The sequence below is a fragment of the Eumetopias jubatus genome, unplaced genomic scaffold, assembly GCF_037043125.1.
Source record: "Eumetopias jubatus isolate StellerSeaLion01/CBP00866 unplaced genomic scaffold, mEumJub1_p1.0 scaffold_12, whole genome shotgun sequence".
Taxonomy (NCBI): Eukaryota; Metazoa; Chordata; class Mammalia; order Carnivora; family Otariidae; genus Eumetopias; species Eumetopias jubatus.
This window is the reverse complement of record NW_028274818.1, coordinates 66,548,584-66,563,692: the sequence shown is the minus strand read 5'-3', so window position 1 is coordinate 66,563,692 and position 15,109 is coordinate 66,548,584. Positions and strand designations below refer to the sequence as shown.

At 52.7% G+C, this 15,109-nt stretch overlaps 1 protein-coding gene across 2 annotated transcripts in view; it reads left to right on the top strand.

Annotated features, from left to right (window-relative positions):
* Positions 1–3,986: 3,986 nt before the first annotated feature.
* Positions 3,987–15,109, top strand: part of STUM (stum, mechanosensory transduction mediator homolog) — a 53,612-nt gene continuing 42,489 nt past the window's right edge. For both annotated transcript variants that reach the window (XR_003610576.2, XM_028111449.2), the window contains exon 1: positions 3,987–4,338. Coding sequence is in view for 1 of the 2 variants with exons in the window: in XM_028111449.2 (XP_027967250.2) it covers positions 4,131–4,338 (208 nt within the window). In the remaining variant the exon portion in view is untranslated. The remainder of the gene's footprint in view (positions 4,339–15,109) is intronic.

Sequence of the window (15,109 nt, the reverse complement as noted above, 5' to 3'; positions counted from 1 at the left end):
AGCTGAGATGGAGCTTGAGAGAGACACAGAAAGAGACAGAGAGGTATTAATTGATTACATGACTCACTGACATAATTTGAGCCCATTTTATCAGTTGGGGTTCAACCAGAGAAGCAGAACTAGCAGAATCATATAGATGATAGACAGACGGTAGAGAGAGAGAGGTATGGATTTGTTAACTGTAGGGGCTGGCTCAGCGAGTCTGGGGGCTGCAAGGCAGGCGCTCGGGGTGAGAGGATCACAAGCAGGCTGGAAGCCCAGGGTCGGGGCAAAGCTAGGTGTCCACAGGTTGCAGTGAAGAAGGAAGATCCAGAGGGAAGGGAGAGCATCTGTCAGCCTAGCAGCTGCTCGGGCTGTCTCTTCTGGCTGATGAAGCCAGGTCCACCCAGGACAACCTCCCACTGACTAATATAAAGGCAACTGATTAGGGGCTTTCACCACACCTGCGGAATTCCTTCACCACAGCACCTACATCAGTGTTTGGCTGAATGCCTTGGAGAAGGTGTGAGTCTGCTAGGGACTGGCTGTGGCCTCCCTTCTGTCCTACAGCTCTTGACAGAGATCATCACCGGCAACCCAGCCTCAATGGGAACAAATGGGAAAGGGGATTCTGGAGACTGACATTCAGCCTCTCCAAGCTGATACATCAAACAGTCATCATATCCACACATTCTTTTTTTTTTATCCTGAAAGCTAAATGTGTGTTGGCTTTCTTTCTTTCTTTCTTTCTTTCTTTCTTTCTTTCTTTCTTTCTTTCTTTCTTTCTTTCTTTCTTTCTTTCTTCCAATTTATTTATTTATTTGAGAGAGAGAGAGACAGCATGAGTGGGAGGGGCAGAGGGAGAGGGAGAGAGGATCTCAAGCAGATTCCGTGCTGAGCACGGAGCCCGATGTGGGGCTTGGTTTCATGACCCTGAGATCAGGACATGAGCCGAAACCAAGTTGGACTCTCAACTGACTGCGTCACCGAGGTGTCCCCGTGTTGACTTTCGATCGCTTGGGATGAAAAACCTCCTCACTCAGTTGCCATTTATCAAGTGCCTTCCACATATCCTCTCGCTTAATCCTTACACATAGACAAATGAGATAGGTAGTATTTCTAATTTTGGAGCCTGAGACTGAGAGAGGTCAAGACATTGTTCAAAGACACAGAGCTTCAAGCACAATCTCTCTTTCTACCGTTAATGCCACAATGCCAGTCTTGGCCAGAAGGTGCCATCCCAGTTGGTGTACGAATTTCTTGGAGCCAAATGCGCGGAAATGTGTAAAGTGCTTAAAACAGTGCCCGAGAAGAGTTTGGAAGCAGATTTCAGCAGAATTGTTATTTTTTTTCTGCTAAAAAGAGGTTTACGGAATGGTCCTGGTTGAGCCAGCTCTCAAGTACCAGACCTGCACACCATTCTGGACGTGAACCCTCAGCCCCAGCTGCTCCAGCCGCCACGGTCTGTGACTTCCCAGCTGAGTCTCCAGACATTTCCTGACCCACAGAATTTGTAATCATTGCCAAAAGGTTGGGTCAAGCCACCAAATTCTGGGGTAGTTTGGGACAGAGTACTAGCGACTTGGAACACTCATGCCATGCCACACCCCTGCTGGGAATGTTCCAGGGGTTCCACATGGCCACCGGGATAAAATCCAGATTCCTTTGCCCTTCCTTACCAGGTTCCTGCCCACCCCCACAGCCAACTCCTGTCCCTCCCACACGAGCCCGAGCCCCAGACATACTGCAATCCCTGGGACGTTCCCTGCTTTCCTAGAATTCCATGCTTTCGTATGTGCTGTCGCTCTGTCTGGATGTCTTTCTGACATCCAGACATTAAGCAAATCATCTGGCAAATTGGGAGATGTAAATTCACTTTCTTCCTTTTTTCCCTGAAATCCTTTTTTTTCTCAGGAAGACTAGTGTTTGCATGGCCCTAAAATAGTTCAGGTGCTCTGCGAGAGAATATTCAAAGAATGTGGGTTATTTCCTCGGTCTCTGAATAAAATAAGTTATCTGTATGGATTCTGGGGCCAGATCACCTGGATTCCAATCCCAGCTCTGTCACTTACTAGCAGGTGACTGTGTGCAAGTTACTCAACCCTTCTGTGCTCCCAGGATTATCCCCCATCAGCAGAATAGGGAGTAAATGATACTCCAGAGAAGTTTGATAAGGATTCCCTGAGTGAAAATGTGTAAAGTGCTTAGAAGGTTGCCTGGCAGAGAGTGCTCCAATAAAGAAGTGTTTATTTTTTATTTTATTTTTTAGAAGATTTTATTTATTTGTCAGAGAGAGAGAGCACAAGCAGGAGGACTGGCAGGCAGAGGGAGAAGTAGGCTCCCCACTGAGCAGGGAGCCCAATGCGAGAATCGATCCCAGGACCCTGGGATCATGACCTGAGCAGAAGGCAGACGCTTAATGACTGAGCCACCCAGGTGTCCTGGAAGTGTTTGCTTAAAATAAAACACATCTCCTGCAAGCAGCTGGCTCTAGCCATTGCCACAGCCACAGTGTGTAACAGCTCCAGGGGCAGACCCAGCTTCGCTCAGCACCTTCAGCTTGCCAAGCGGGGACATCTATCATTGTCTGACTCTATCACCGTGGCTCAGTTCATCTATTAGACCCTTGAAGACAGAGCCTGGGTTTTACTCCTTCCTAACTCTCCCCAGAACTGGAGTGGTATTAGGCCTTCAATAAATATGTATTGAATCCTGCTTTGGTGTTACAATCTGAGCCCAGAAAAGGTTCAACGAGTTCTTCTAAGTCATACAGGTAATTAGTGGCTGAGTAGTGACTAAAACTTTCAGTCCCATTCACTCCGACTGCCAGGCCCAAGCTAGTTACTGTGTGTGCATGCGCCCGAGCGTGCACGTGAGTGTGCATCCATGGTATCATCACTAGTGAGCGTTTGCTTTTAAAATTATTTTATTCAGATACCCGTAAAATAATCTGTGGTCTTTCAGCATCCTTCCTCTGATCCCTGCGCTGATTTAGGGTCGTACAATCCTGGAGAAGGAGGGTCACAGAGAAGGACGTGGATAAGCCTTCTTCCGATTATTCAGAAGATTTTCTGAATATCTGGGTAATTCCGACGCATTGAACATCTCCCTAAGGTAGGAGGCTGTTGCTTTCATCTGATCACTTTTTCCAGGTGTGGAGGTGAGGGCAGCATTATTCAAAAACCCTAATTCAGGGGCGTCTGGGTGGCTCAGTGGGACAAGCCTCGGACCCTTGATCTCGGCGCAGGTCTTGATCTCAGGGTCCGAGCTGGAGCCCGCGTTGGGCTCCAATGCTGGGCAGGGAGCCTACTTAAAAAAAAAATTCTCCCCAAACCCTAATTCAGTGTGGGGCCTCCAGCCCCCGGCTTGACGCTGCAGCCGAACGCTCTCGCTTCTACTAACTGTCACGTTGTCGGCACGAGACGGCGCTGTGTCCTCGCTGGCTTTTGAACTACCACGTCGAGCACAAAAGGCTAGGTTCGCCTCCAGGACAGTTCAGGGGTTGGTTCCCAGCATCGTTCAACCAGTCTTTTGAACCTGTTTGAAAAGCCTCGTTTCCTGCTTTCAGCTCTATTACCGACTGGAACGAAATCCACTTAAATGATTTGGGAATGCGTTGAAGGCCTACTAGGCACCGGGCGCTGTGCGCCCCTGGCCTCAATCCGCCCAGCGTTGTGTGCTTCCTCCAGATGAAAGGACTCAGCTCCCGGCTTTCGCGACAGGGCCGGCCGAGCACACCAGCCCCGTTCGCGGTGTCCCGAGCCGAGGCTGGCGCCCGGCTCACCTGTTCCGGGGAGGCGAGGTGCGTCCATCCCTCCCAGGACATGAACCGCGCGGGCTCCCGCCGCGTTCCTCTTCTACTTTCCTGCCTCCGCCCGGATCCGTAAGTGGCATTTTTGGGGGGGGGCGGGGAGAAGGGCGGGGAAGGGGTCCGACGGGGAGGGGCGTCGGAGCGCCGTCGCCGAGTGTCGCACCGCCCCCTCCGCCCCGCACCGGGGTGTGGGCGCGGCGCAGCGCCGCTGCAGAGGGCCGGGCGCGTGGGGACGCGGGAGTGCGGGCTTCTCCGCGAGCCGCGCGGCGCCGGAGCACGCTGGCCGCCTGAGCTCCGCGCGGAGCGAGCCGCCGCCACCCGCCCCTGCGCGCGCCCCGCCATGGAGCCCTCGCACAAAGACGCCGAGACGGCGGCGGCGGCGGCGGCGGCGGCGGCGGCGGCGGCGGACCCCCGCGCCGCGTCCTCGTCCAGCGGGGTGGTGGTGCAGGTCCGCGAGAAGAAGGGCCCCCTGCGCGCCGCCATCCCCTACATGCCCTTCCCGGTGGCCGTCATCTGCCTCTTCCTCAACACCTTCGTGCCGGGATTGGGTAAGACGCGGCGGTCGCAACCCCTGCGCCCCGGACCCCGCCGCGGAGGGCACGGGGGACGCTCTCGGGTAGCACCCGCGCTCCCAGCGCCCCCGGGTGGGTGGCCGAGGCGCGCGGAGTGGGCGCCCCGGGGGAGGCGCGGCGCGGGGCACTCTGACCCGCCCTTCACCTCCTCCCACCTGTGAGCTCGGTGGTCCGGCCCCAAAAGCCGGAACTTTGCGGGGGACCCGGGAGGGGCCGGCGGGCGGCGGCGCGGACGGCTCCCTCCGGCCCCCGCGAAGCTCCGCTCCAGACACCCCGAAATCCTGCCCCTCGTCGCCGCCTCGCGCGCCCTCCAGCGAGCCCCTTCCTTCGAGGGGCGCGGGCCCGGGCCGGGGGAGCGCGGCGGCGAACGAGCTCCCGGGCAGTAGAGAAGTCGGCCGAGCCGGGCTTCGGCGACTCCTCGCGAGCCCGCCTGCCTTCGCGGGGTGCGGACCGTGCGGGGGCGAGTGTCCTCTGCCTCCTTCTGGGGTGTCCGCGATTCCGCCAGCACCCTCAGGGCTCGGGTGCGGGGGGGGGGGACGGGGGGAGGTCTCATTAGTTTCAGTGCCTGTGTGGGTTTGCTCCCTCCCGTCTCTTCCGTTCCTGAGAAAGTGGGGAGCGCGCCAATGTAATTCTGTGTGGGACTCTGGCTGCCTGGAGGGGGCCCTGATGGTCCCAGCGTCCCAAGTTTCCCTGACCCTCCCCCTCCTGACCCTACCCCAGATCTCTGTCTGCGTGCCCTCCCCCAACTCCCGGCTCGCCTGCTTGGCACCCGCTGTTGTTGCCGGGAGGCCCCCCGCCCCCCCAAATGCGTGCGGGACTGGAGCGGCAGGCACTTTGTGCCCTCCCCAGGAGAGAGCCTGCCCCTGCGCCAGCCAGTTGCCAGCGCATGGCTCCAAGTTCCCAAGAACAGGTCAGCTGGAAGCCGTTTGCTGTTTTACTTTGGCCTTTCTCACGGCCTCGCGCTTAGCCAGCTCCCCAGGGCCCGTGCCGTGGCGGTGGAAGCGGAGGTCACACCCATCCACGCAGGACGCGTTCACTTTCCCCTCGGTGCTTGCTTGTGCTTGTGCCCTCCCTGGGCGGCTGCGGGGCGCCGGGGCCGCAGGTCTGTCTGAGCAGGAAGTTGGGCGGGCGGCAGCCATGCTCCCCGCTCTGTGCCGTGTCCAGCAGCCTGCCCCCGGGGCTGTGTCGCGAGGCCGGCTGTCGGCACACTTGGACGCCGCGGGGACAGCTAGCCGTTGTTCATTTGTGTCAGAAATTCCCACCTGCTGGAGTACAAACGCACGGCCTAGCCATCTCTCCGGGGATGCGAAGATCGAGAGCCGGGATGGGTCTTCATTACACTTTTTTTTAAAAAGTGGTGAAGCAAATGGCACCCTGTATGGTCTTTTGAAGAAACCAATGCATTCTGCTTCCCCCTTGGGAGGGGCTGCCCCAAGCTGCTGCTGGGTGAGGGGATCTACTCCCGCGGCGGACCACCTGCAGGAGGCCGCAGCTGTGCCCACCTGTGTACCTGTGCAGGCCTCCCCACCCTGGGTTATGCCCCTGCCCTGGGCATCCAGCTCTTTCTTCCCTCTTCGCACCTCCCTTTGTTAGATCAGAATCCTATGGGAGTTTTCTAAGAAAGCTTTCTGAGAAGCCAGAGGAAAATAAAGGGAAAATTAGCAAACTGCAAAAGTTAATAAAACAGGTGAGCCAAGGGTGTACAGGTTTCTGAATTTTCAAGGACCAAATCCAGGCATGGTTTTCGTTTTGTTTTGCTTGTCATTGTCCATTTTGCTGGGTACGCAGGCCCCTGCCCTTCTGCACACCCAAGGAGGAGCTCCTGATCCTGGGTGGTGTTTCTCACCTGTAAGGCAAGGATGCCTGCCACTCTGGGCTGTGGAGAGGACAGAATGAAATTCTAGAAAGCTCAGGGCTTGGGCGCAGAGGCAGTGCTCCGGGGAGGGTGGGTTCCTCTTGCCCTTGGCCCTTCTGAAGAGCTGAGCACTGCCCCCACCTCTGGCTGTGCAGGGTGCTTCTTCGGGACCTTGGCTTTGAGTCCTTGTGGATCTCTCTGCTCCCCTCAACCTTCAGTGGAGCCCCGGGGTGACAACGCAGGCCATGCAAAACTCGCAGGCGTTGTTTGTTTTGTTTTTGTTTTTTTGTCCTCCATGAGCGGTGTGAGTGGCCCCATCACCTGGAAATCATGTCCTTGGCCTAGGTCCCCTCCTCTAGGTCCTTCCGGCCTGTCTGAAGCTCCCGTGAAAATTGACTATTGATGTCGGGCTCCGCCCTTTTATGAAATGCAGCTTTTTTCCGATGCATTTGCTCTCACTCATTCAACCAACATAGGGCAACTCGCTACATACCGGGCACTGGGGCATGACGATGAAGTCGGTCGAGGTGTCATAGACTGTTGGGGAAAATGGATGCAAACTTTGTTTGAATTCGATAAATGCTGTCATGGCAGCAAGACCGGAGCGTTTGAGCACAGTTAATTCTTCCTAGGTGGAAGTGGGGATCAGAGAAAGCCCCTGAGAGGGGTTGTAGGAGGTGAGACCCTGCCCAGGAAATCAGCCACTGGGCCCCAAGCCCTTGCTTGTCCTCACTTCACTCCCACTCTTTGGAGACTGGTCAGACCTTTGGCCCAAAGATCGTTTCTTTTTTTCTGGAAACTTCCTTCTCTGCAAGTCTTCTCATTGGCAAATCGAATGGGACAGAGGGGAGGGGGTGGGGGGCTGGATGAAGGCATGTTTTTCCTCTGATGCGGGTGTCTCATGTTCATCCAGCATGAGAAGCCCAGTCCTTAACAGTCCCTGGGGCCTTGTCGATGTAAGTGACAGTGCTGTCCCTCCATAGAGGGATGTTTCCTCTCCTGGGATTTATGATTTATGGTCACTCTGATTCCTCATTGGAACAATACAAAACAGATAAAAACAGATGACGGTAGGGGCGCCTGGGTGGCTCAGTCAGTTAAGCATTCGACTCTTGGTTTTCTTGGCTCAGGTCATGATCTCAGGGTCGTGAGATGGACTTCTCTCTCCCTCTCCCTCCTGCTCGTGCACATGCACACTCACTCTCTCAAACAAACAAACAAATAAATAAATCTTTAAAAACATGGATGCTGGTAAAGAGAGTGCCCCTCCACGTCATCTTATTCAGTGACACACTACTGATACAGACTGCTGTCAGTAACTTCATAGTCCAAAAAATAGGGCACTTATAAGTTTACACACAAATATTCATGTGTGTAATGAAAGTTCATTGTTATGTCCCAGAATGGACAGAGAGTTTGTCTGTTGGTTACAGACAAAGTTATGCTTTTACGTTTAAAAATTTTATCGCTATTGACTGACTCAGTGAAACGAAAATGTTGATAACTCAGATGGTGACAGGGAAGTGGTGGGGGAGAGCTTCCCTTGACCGTTAACCATGCCTTCAGACTAACGTTGGCCATAAATCTACTGGCGGATACTCATAGATATTTAGTCTATCTCTAATATACTGCCTACTCTTTGACACCCAGCGGAAGTCTGCTTCCCTGGTAAGAGCCCCACAGGCTGGCTCAGCTTCTCTCTGTCTTTCCTCCAGCCCCGAGGCTCAAACTGATGATGAATATTGCCCTATCTTGTGACATCAACTGCTGACTTTTTAAATTGTTTTTCAAGAGTTTAATTTTTGCCTCTGTAGATGTAAGTTCCTTGAGAGCAGCAACCATTTTAAATTTCTCGTTGATATAGTATGCTATATATGAATGAATATTGACTAGAATTATACTCCTGGAATAGGCATTAGAGATCATCCGGTCCAATGCCTTTATTTTATATGTAAGCGTGGTGGTCCTGAGGATGCAAGGACCAAGGAAGTTTACATCCTCTTCAACATTTTGAAAGAAGTTATTTAAGTATGTATTTCAGTAAAGCCAGAGAGTAAACCAAGAGAGAAGATACGAGATCCAGGAAACAAGGGGTCCAATTCAGGGCAGCCATGAAAATCGAGGATAAAATTGTTCAGCAGGCCTGAGAGCGGGCAGTCCTCTTTAGAGTGGGAGGATGAAGACCCCAGGAAAGAGTTTTCCAAGAATGGTGTGAGAAGGGGACATTCCGTAGAGCTAAGAGTATTATTGGGACTGCCAGAAATTAAACCTTGGATGAAAAACAGAAGGCAATTAGTAACAGCGGTAAAGACAAAAGGCGATGTAAAAGCATTAAGATCCAAAAATGAAGCAAAATGCCCAGTTAGATCAGAAGGGCAGCAGACTTCACAAAAGAAGAAGAAAAGTGTTCCCAACAACAAATGGAATGAGAAAGAATTTGGAGGATATCAGGAATACAGTGTAGGAAGCACATGTTTCTTCCACCAACAATAAAAAAAAGAGAGGTAATCAGCAACTTCAGGGAGACCAGAAATTTTTCATGAAGGGCATAGCTCAAATATGAAGCGAATGAAAATGTGGCCTGATATGGAGCAAATGATGGAATATATAAAAAAGGCTCTTCGAAGTGCACAGGGTCTGTGCCATTGGAACAGTGGTGCACAATATGGGCTCTTAGCACGTCTTTGACTCTGCAGCAAAGAATATTTGCTTAGTCATAATAATATACATGCTGCTCAGTGGTTTTCGGCTTTTAAAAGCAACCACAGACAAGGCACTGAAGACTGCTTAATGATAGCTATAAAGGAAGATGTAAAGTTTTTCCACCTTCACGATACAAAATGACAACTATAGCTTCTAGAAGTTGGCAGGTGGGTTGTGATAGGTTATTGTTCCCAATTATTCACTGTCCTCCCTGAAAAGAGGATGGCACATCCCCACCTGATGCCATATGGCTTGCCATGCTTCCTGTGGGAGGGGAGTACTTCCTTCCCTGCCCACTGATAACGGGTTTGGCCACGTGACTTGCTTTGGCCAATCGAATGTGAGTGGCAATGACATATGCCATGACTGAGCAGACACTTTAAGAGGCATTGTGAGGTTCTGGCATTGCTCTTCTCTTTCTCTCATGAGAGTGGCAGGTCTCAGATGGGGGCTGCTCTTCAGGCTGCCTCCCAGAATAAAAAGGGACATCAGAAGCAGGGCGCAGCATGTCACATGAATAAGAAATAAACGTGAGTTGCCGAGATTGTGGAGTAATTAGCATCGTTAACTGTCCTGGCGCACCCTACCAAAGCTGACTGACATGGAGAGCGTGGGGTAGAGGTGTGAATACCCTCCTTGTACGGCGGGGGGGGGGGGGGCGGGGAGAATCAAGGGATGCTGTCCGTCATTGGCAGATCAAGACATAAAGGTTCCCGAGGTGATCAGTGGATGAACAGAAATAAAGCTATGTTGGGACAGTGGGACAATAGTGGGTCAGTGATATACCGGGAGAATATTGGGGCAGGAGCAACAGGAAGATGAGGCCTGATGTAAGTTAGCTGATCTTACATATCGCAGCAGAAAGTCAATGTCTACTGTTGATAGAACATGAAAAAGTATACTCTGGAGATTAGAAAAACATCGGAAGAATTCCCACTCTTTCTGACATCACCATTGTTTCTTTACCGACTGGCTCATTCCCAGGAGTGTACGTACATGCTGACCTTGTCCCCCCCCCTTTTAAAAATAGTCTCTTTGGATCTTCTACCCCCCTCCCGCCACTGCCCTTTACAGTACAGTTCCCTGAAGGAGGTCCCTGGATTGGCGGTCACCGATCCCTCTCCTCTCGCTTTCTCTTGAACCCATTGGTAGGCATTCTGCGTCTGCCACTCACCTGAATTGTACTTTTCAGGACCCCCAGCACCTCGGGGTTGCTAAATCCTGTGGCCGGGCCTCTGTCTCCTTCTCCTGGAGCGCTCAGTAGCATTGCACACGGTACCTGTTCCCTCCTTGAAACACTGTCTTCCTCTGGCTTCTGGAACACTCGCCTCTCCTGGTTTTCTCTGTGCCTCACAGCACCTTCTCTGTCTCCCTTGCTTGTCTTGGCAGCCTCCAACCTTGGGAGTCCCCGGGCACTCGGGGCTCTTGATCTTGGCCTTCTCTTTGACCTTGCTCTTCTTCCCGCCTACACGGGCCCCTTTGATGGTGTCTCCTGGCTTTCTGTTGCATCTTTATGATGATCACTCCTAAAGCCAGATCTCCTGCTCAGACCTCTCCCTGGACTCTGGAGTCTTACACCCAGCTGACTTCCCAGCATCTCCACTTGCAACCCACCAGGCACCCGAGACTTAACTTACCGAAAGCCAAGCTCCCGCTGTTCTTCTCCAGGCCTGCTTCTCCCTTCTTTATCCCCCTCGAAGCAAATGGCACCCTTCCAGGAGCTCAGGCCAAAAACCTGGACTCATCCTTGACTCCTCTTTTCCTCGCACCCCACGCCCAGTCTGTCAGGGAACGCTCCTGGCTCTGCTTTCAAAATCAATTCGGCGTCTGACCACTTCTTACCACGCTGCTTCTGCCTTGCTGGTCCAAGCCCCCATCTCCTCCTAAATGGTTGCCATGGGCCCGTAACCAGTCTGCTCACCTTTATTGATGTTCCTCGTGGTCTCTCTTCAACGTGGCCACCAGGGCAGTCCTTTGAAAACACAAGCGAGTCGGATCGGGTCATCTGAAAACCCTCCAAAGGCTCTGCGTCACTCAGAGCAAAAGCTCAAGCTTTTATAATAACCCACAAGGCCCTGGGTCAGAACTTTCCCAAAGAAATATGACATGAGCCACAGGTGTAATCTAAAATTTTCTAGTACCTATATCATAAAACACTAAAAGGAAGAGCTGAAATTACCTTTACTAGTGTATTTTATTTAACTTGGTATATCCAATGTATTTATCATCCAGTGCATGCCAATCAAAATTATTAATGAAATGTTTACTATTTCTTTTTTTTAAAGATTTTATTTATTTGAGAGAGAGAATGAGAGAGAGCACACGAGAGGGGGGAGGGTCAGAGGGAGAAGCAGACTCCCCGCTGTGCGGGGAGCCCAATGCTGGACTCGATCCCAGGACTCCAGGATCATGACCTGAGCTGAAGGCAGTCGCTTAACCAACTGAGCCACCCAGGCGTCCCTATTTCTTTTTTACATACTGCGTTTTCAAAAGCCTTATAGCACGTCTCAGTTTGGACTAGCTCCGTTCCAGGGCCCACAGCTGCAGAGCATCTGCCGTCCGCTGTCCTTCGGATTCGCCTCCCACTCCTCTCCCTCTCGCTCCCTCGGTTCCAGCCCCACTGGCCTCCTTGCCATTCGTCGGCTATTTGAAGAGGCACCTTCGCACTTCAGAGGGTTTGCATTTGCTGTTCCTTCTGCCTGGCAGACTCGTCCCACAGATATCTATGTGGCTCGCTCATTCACGTCCTGAGGGTTTTGCTCCAATGTCACCGACTCAGCGCGGCCGCCTGTGTTGGGGGTGCCGGGGCCCCCACAAGCAGCACCAGAGACGGGGTGGCTTAAGCAACAGGAATTTATCTTCTCGCTCCTGGAGGCTGGGCTGGTTTCTCCTGGGGCCTCTCTGCCTGGCTTGTAGATGGCTGTCCTCATGCGGTCTTTGCTCTGTGCATGCTTGTGTCTGCGTACTAATTTCCCCTTCTTTTAAGGACTCAAGTCATACTGGATTAGGGTCCACCCAAAGACCTTATTTTAACTTAATCACCTCTTTAAAGATCTTATCTCCAGAGATGCCCGGACTCTTGGCTTCTTCAGCTCAGGTCATGATCTTGGGGTCGTGGGATCGAGCCCCGTGTCGGGCTCCCTGCTCAGCGGGGAGTCTGCTTGAGGTTCTCTTCCTCTGCCTCCCTCCCCCCCTCCCCCTGCAAAATAAATGAAAGAATCTTTTTTAAAAAAAGATCTTATCTCCAAATACATTCACAGTCTGAGGTGCTGGGGGTGAGGACTTCAACCTGTGGATTTTGAGGGGACACAGTTCAGCCCAAACACCCTCCCAGATGATCTTACTTAAGACGGCAGCTCTCCCCCCTCCTCCCCACTCCTCCTCCTCCCCACAGGCCCTACCTTTCCCTACTTCCTTTTCCTCGAGAGCACTCTCGCTATTAAACATGCTGTACGTTTAACTTATCTTCTCTATTGTCTATTTTTTGTTTGGCTGGTTTTGGTCTGTTCTGTTCATTGCTGTATCTCTGCACCCTAGAACAGTGCCTCGTTCGTGACGGGGGCTCCATAAATAGAAGTGCTTGCCTTTGGGAAGCTGGACTCAGCAGCGAGAGCTCTCTGAGTATTGCTTGCCCCTAAAAGCCCTTTTTTCTCTGTTTGATTTTTAAAAAACTGTATACCCGTATTACTTGCCTTTCTTTTTTTTTTTTTTTTTGGATAAGAATCAATGCCACGGAAAGAGAAGGGGCTTTTATGTGTCACTGATAGGAATGTAAATTGGGACATATTTTCTGGAAACCAGTTTGGCACTTAGGTGTCAAGAGTCTTCAAACGTTCATACCCGTTAGGTCAGTAATCCCACTTGCAGGAGCTCATCCTAAGAAAACAATCAAAAACAGGGACAGAAAGTTATGCATAAAAATGTGCCAGGAAGCCTTATTTGTAACATTGAAAATTATAAACAAACCTGGGCACCTGGCTGGCTCGGTGGGCGGAGCAGGTGACTCCTGATCTTGGGGTTGTGAGTTCGAGCCCTGCGTGGGACTTAAAGATGACTATAAAAATGGTATTATAAATAAACCCAGATGACAACAATAGCAGGATGGTAGAATATTATTTACCCCTTGAAATGGTGTTCACAAAGAGTTTCTGATGGTGGGGCAGCAAGTTTTAGGGGGAAATGGGAAAAACATAGTTTGAAATCGTGTGATCCTTAGGATCTCACATCTTTGGTATTTCGTGGATTCTAAGGCACCTCCTTTCCCCACGGCGTGGATGTTTCTGAACGTGAGACTGATATCAAGAGAAATGGTTTCTTTCTTTTTTTCCCTTTCTTTCCTAAAAAGTTGTTGCTAAATTCACGGTGTGTTTCATGATCAGTGGAATCTTAAAATCAAGAGCATACAAGGTTGAAGACAGGTGGATGAAACCAGACGACACTGAGATGTCAACAGGTGGGGAGCGCCTGGGGGCTATTTTCTTCTTCATACTTTTACACATTTCCCAAATTTTCTAAAACGAACACAAAATGTGTGGGTCAGAGGCCCCCTGCCACTCTCGGGGGCTGAGGGACACCTGCTCCGTGAGTCTCCCGTGGGATGTGTCCCACCGTGGCTTGGGTCAGGGTGACCGGGTCACGTTCAGGAATGCCAACAGCGTCCCTATTTCCTCTGAGGCGTTGCAAGGGACTGAGCTGCTGGAAGTGGTGAGCCAGCGGATGCTACTGAGGAAGTCCATGTTTCCATCAGGTGTCGCCAAGCACTGTGCAGAGGAGGGTGACTTCCGAGTGCTTCCAGCAGCGTGTCTGGCCACGCGAGCAGCGTGCTCCTACTGTGCGCCAGGTCTGTGCTTGGGCCAAGAACCACAGTTGAGGCAGACGTGGTCCCCTCCCTCAAGGAGCTGACCGGCTGATGGGAGGTGCGCTGTCATAAATGGGTGTGCGAGTTACTGGAGCACGGGCCCCCTGAATGCGGTCACGGCGGTGAGGGAGTGCTTTCCGCCACAGCTGGCTAGCCAGGAAATGAGCAATGGGCTGAAACAGAGCGACCCGGACGGCAGGGAACGGAGTGACATTTCCAGCTGTGCGTCCGATTCCTGAAGCCCCAAACGTCCCGGAAGCTGGGGACCTCAGAGTTGGCTCTGGTTCTCAAGAGCACGGAACCCCGAGCAGGTCCCTTCACCTCCCTGAGCCTCCGCGTCTCTCTTGGTAGACTGGGGCTCAGGACTCCTGCTCGGCCACCTCACAAGGTCATTGTGTTCTGTTAACCACTAGTTAGCATTGGCCAAATGTCCTTTGTTCCCAAGGTCATTTCTGGCCCTCCCCCCCCGGGGTGGGCAGGAACCCCCGTAAGTGCTTCCTGGTCCCTCAGAGCCGAGACCTGCCTCACACACCCACACGCTGGGGGTGTCCCCCACACCCAGGGCCCGAGGCTGACTTTACTGTTGGCAGAGAGGCTGTAGGAGCATGACTGGTGATGAGCGTGCGCACGTGTGTGCGTGCGCATCGCACGCACAAAGGCCACCACAGGCTTTACCTTTACATGAGGCACATGTGGGTGGCACAGAGCCTTGAAACCCCATCACCTGGGCCAGGTGGAGGTGGCCTTGGCAGGATACGTCGGGCAGGTGTGTCCAGCGTGGGAGCTTCCTGGGAGAACGGGGTGCGGGGCCGCCGTGCTAACCAGGAACGGAGCTTCTAAGGGGACGCTGAAGTGATGGTGTGGGGACAGCATTTTCATATTCAAACGGCAGAACACAGGGATATATTGGGCATTTATTCAGATTCATCGGAGAGACTACTTTCTTGGCAGGAGTAGCTGACACGAGACCAGGGCTGTCCCGGCACCGAGAATGTGGGGCAGGCCCGGCCGGGGGGCTCTGGGGGAGCCACGCATCCCGTGGGCTTTGGGCGTTGCTGACTGGGAAGCTTGACGGCCATGCCAAGATAATTTGGTGCTTGTGGAGAACAGCCTCCACAAAGGAAATAGCCCAGCATTCCCAGGGCCAGGCAGCCTTAGGGCGGCTCCAGTTCCTGCATTTTACCTAAGAGGGGGCCCCGCCACCCCTGGCGCCCTGACCCCGCAGTGTCACCTCGCCGGCACCTGCCGAGGCCCTCCTGCCACCTCAGGACTGCTTGTCGTGGGCGCCTAATTGCCGTAACTGCCACTTTTCGAGGGAAACGTGGGCGCGG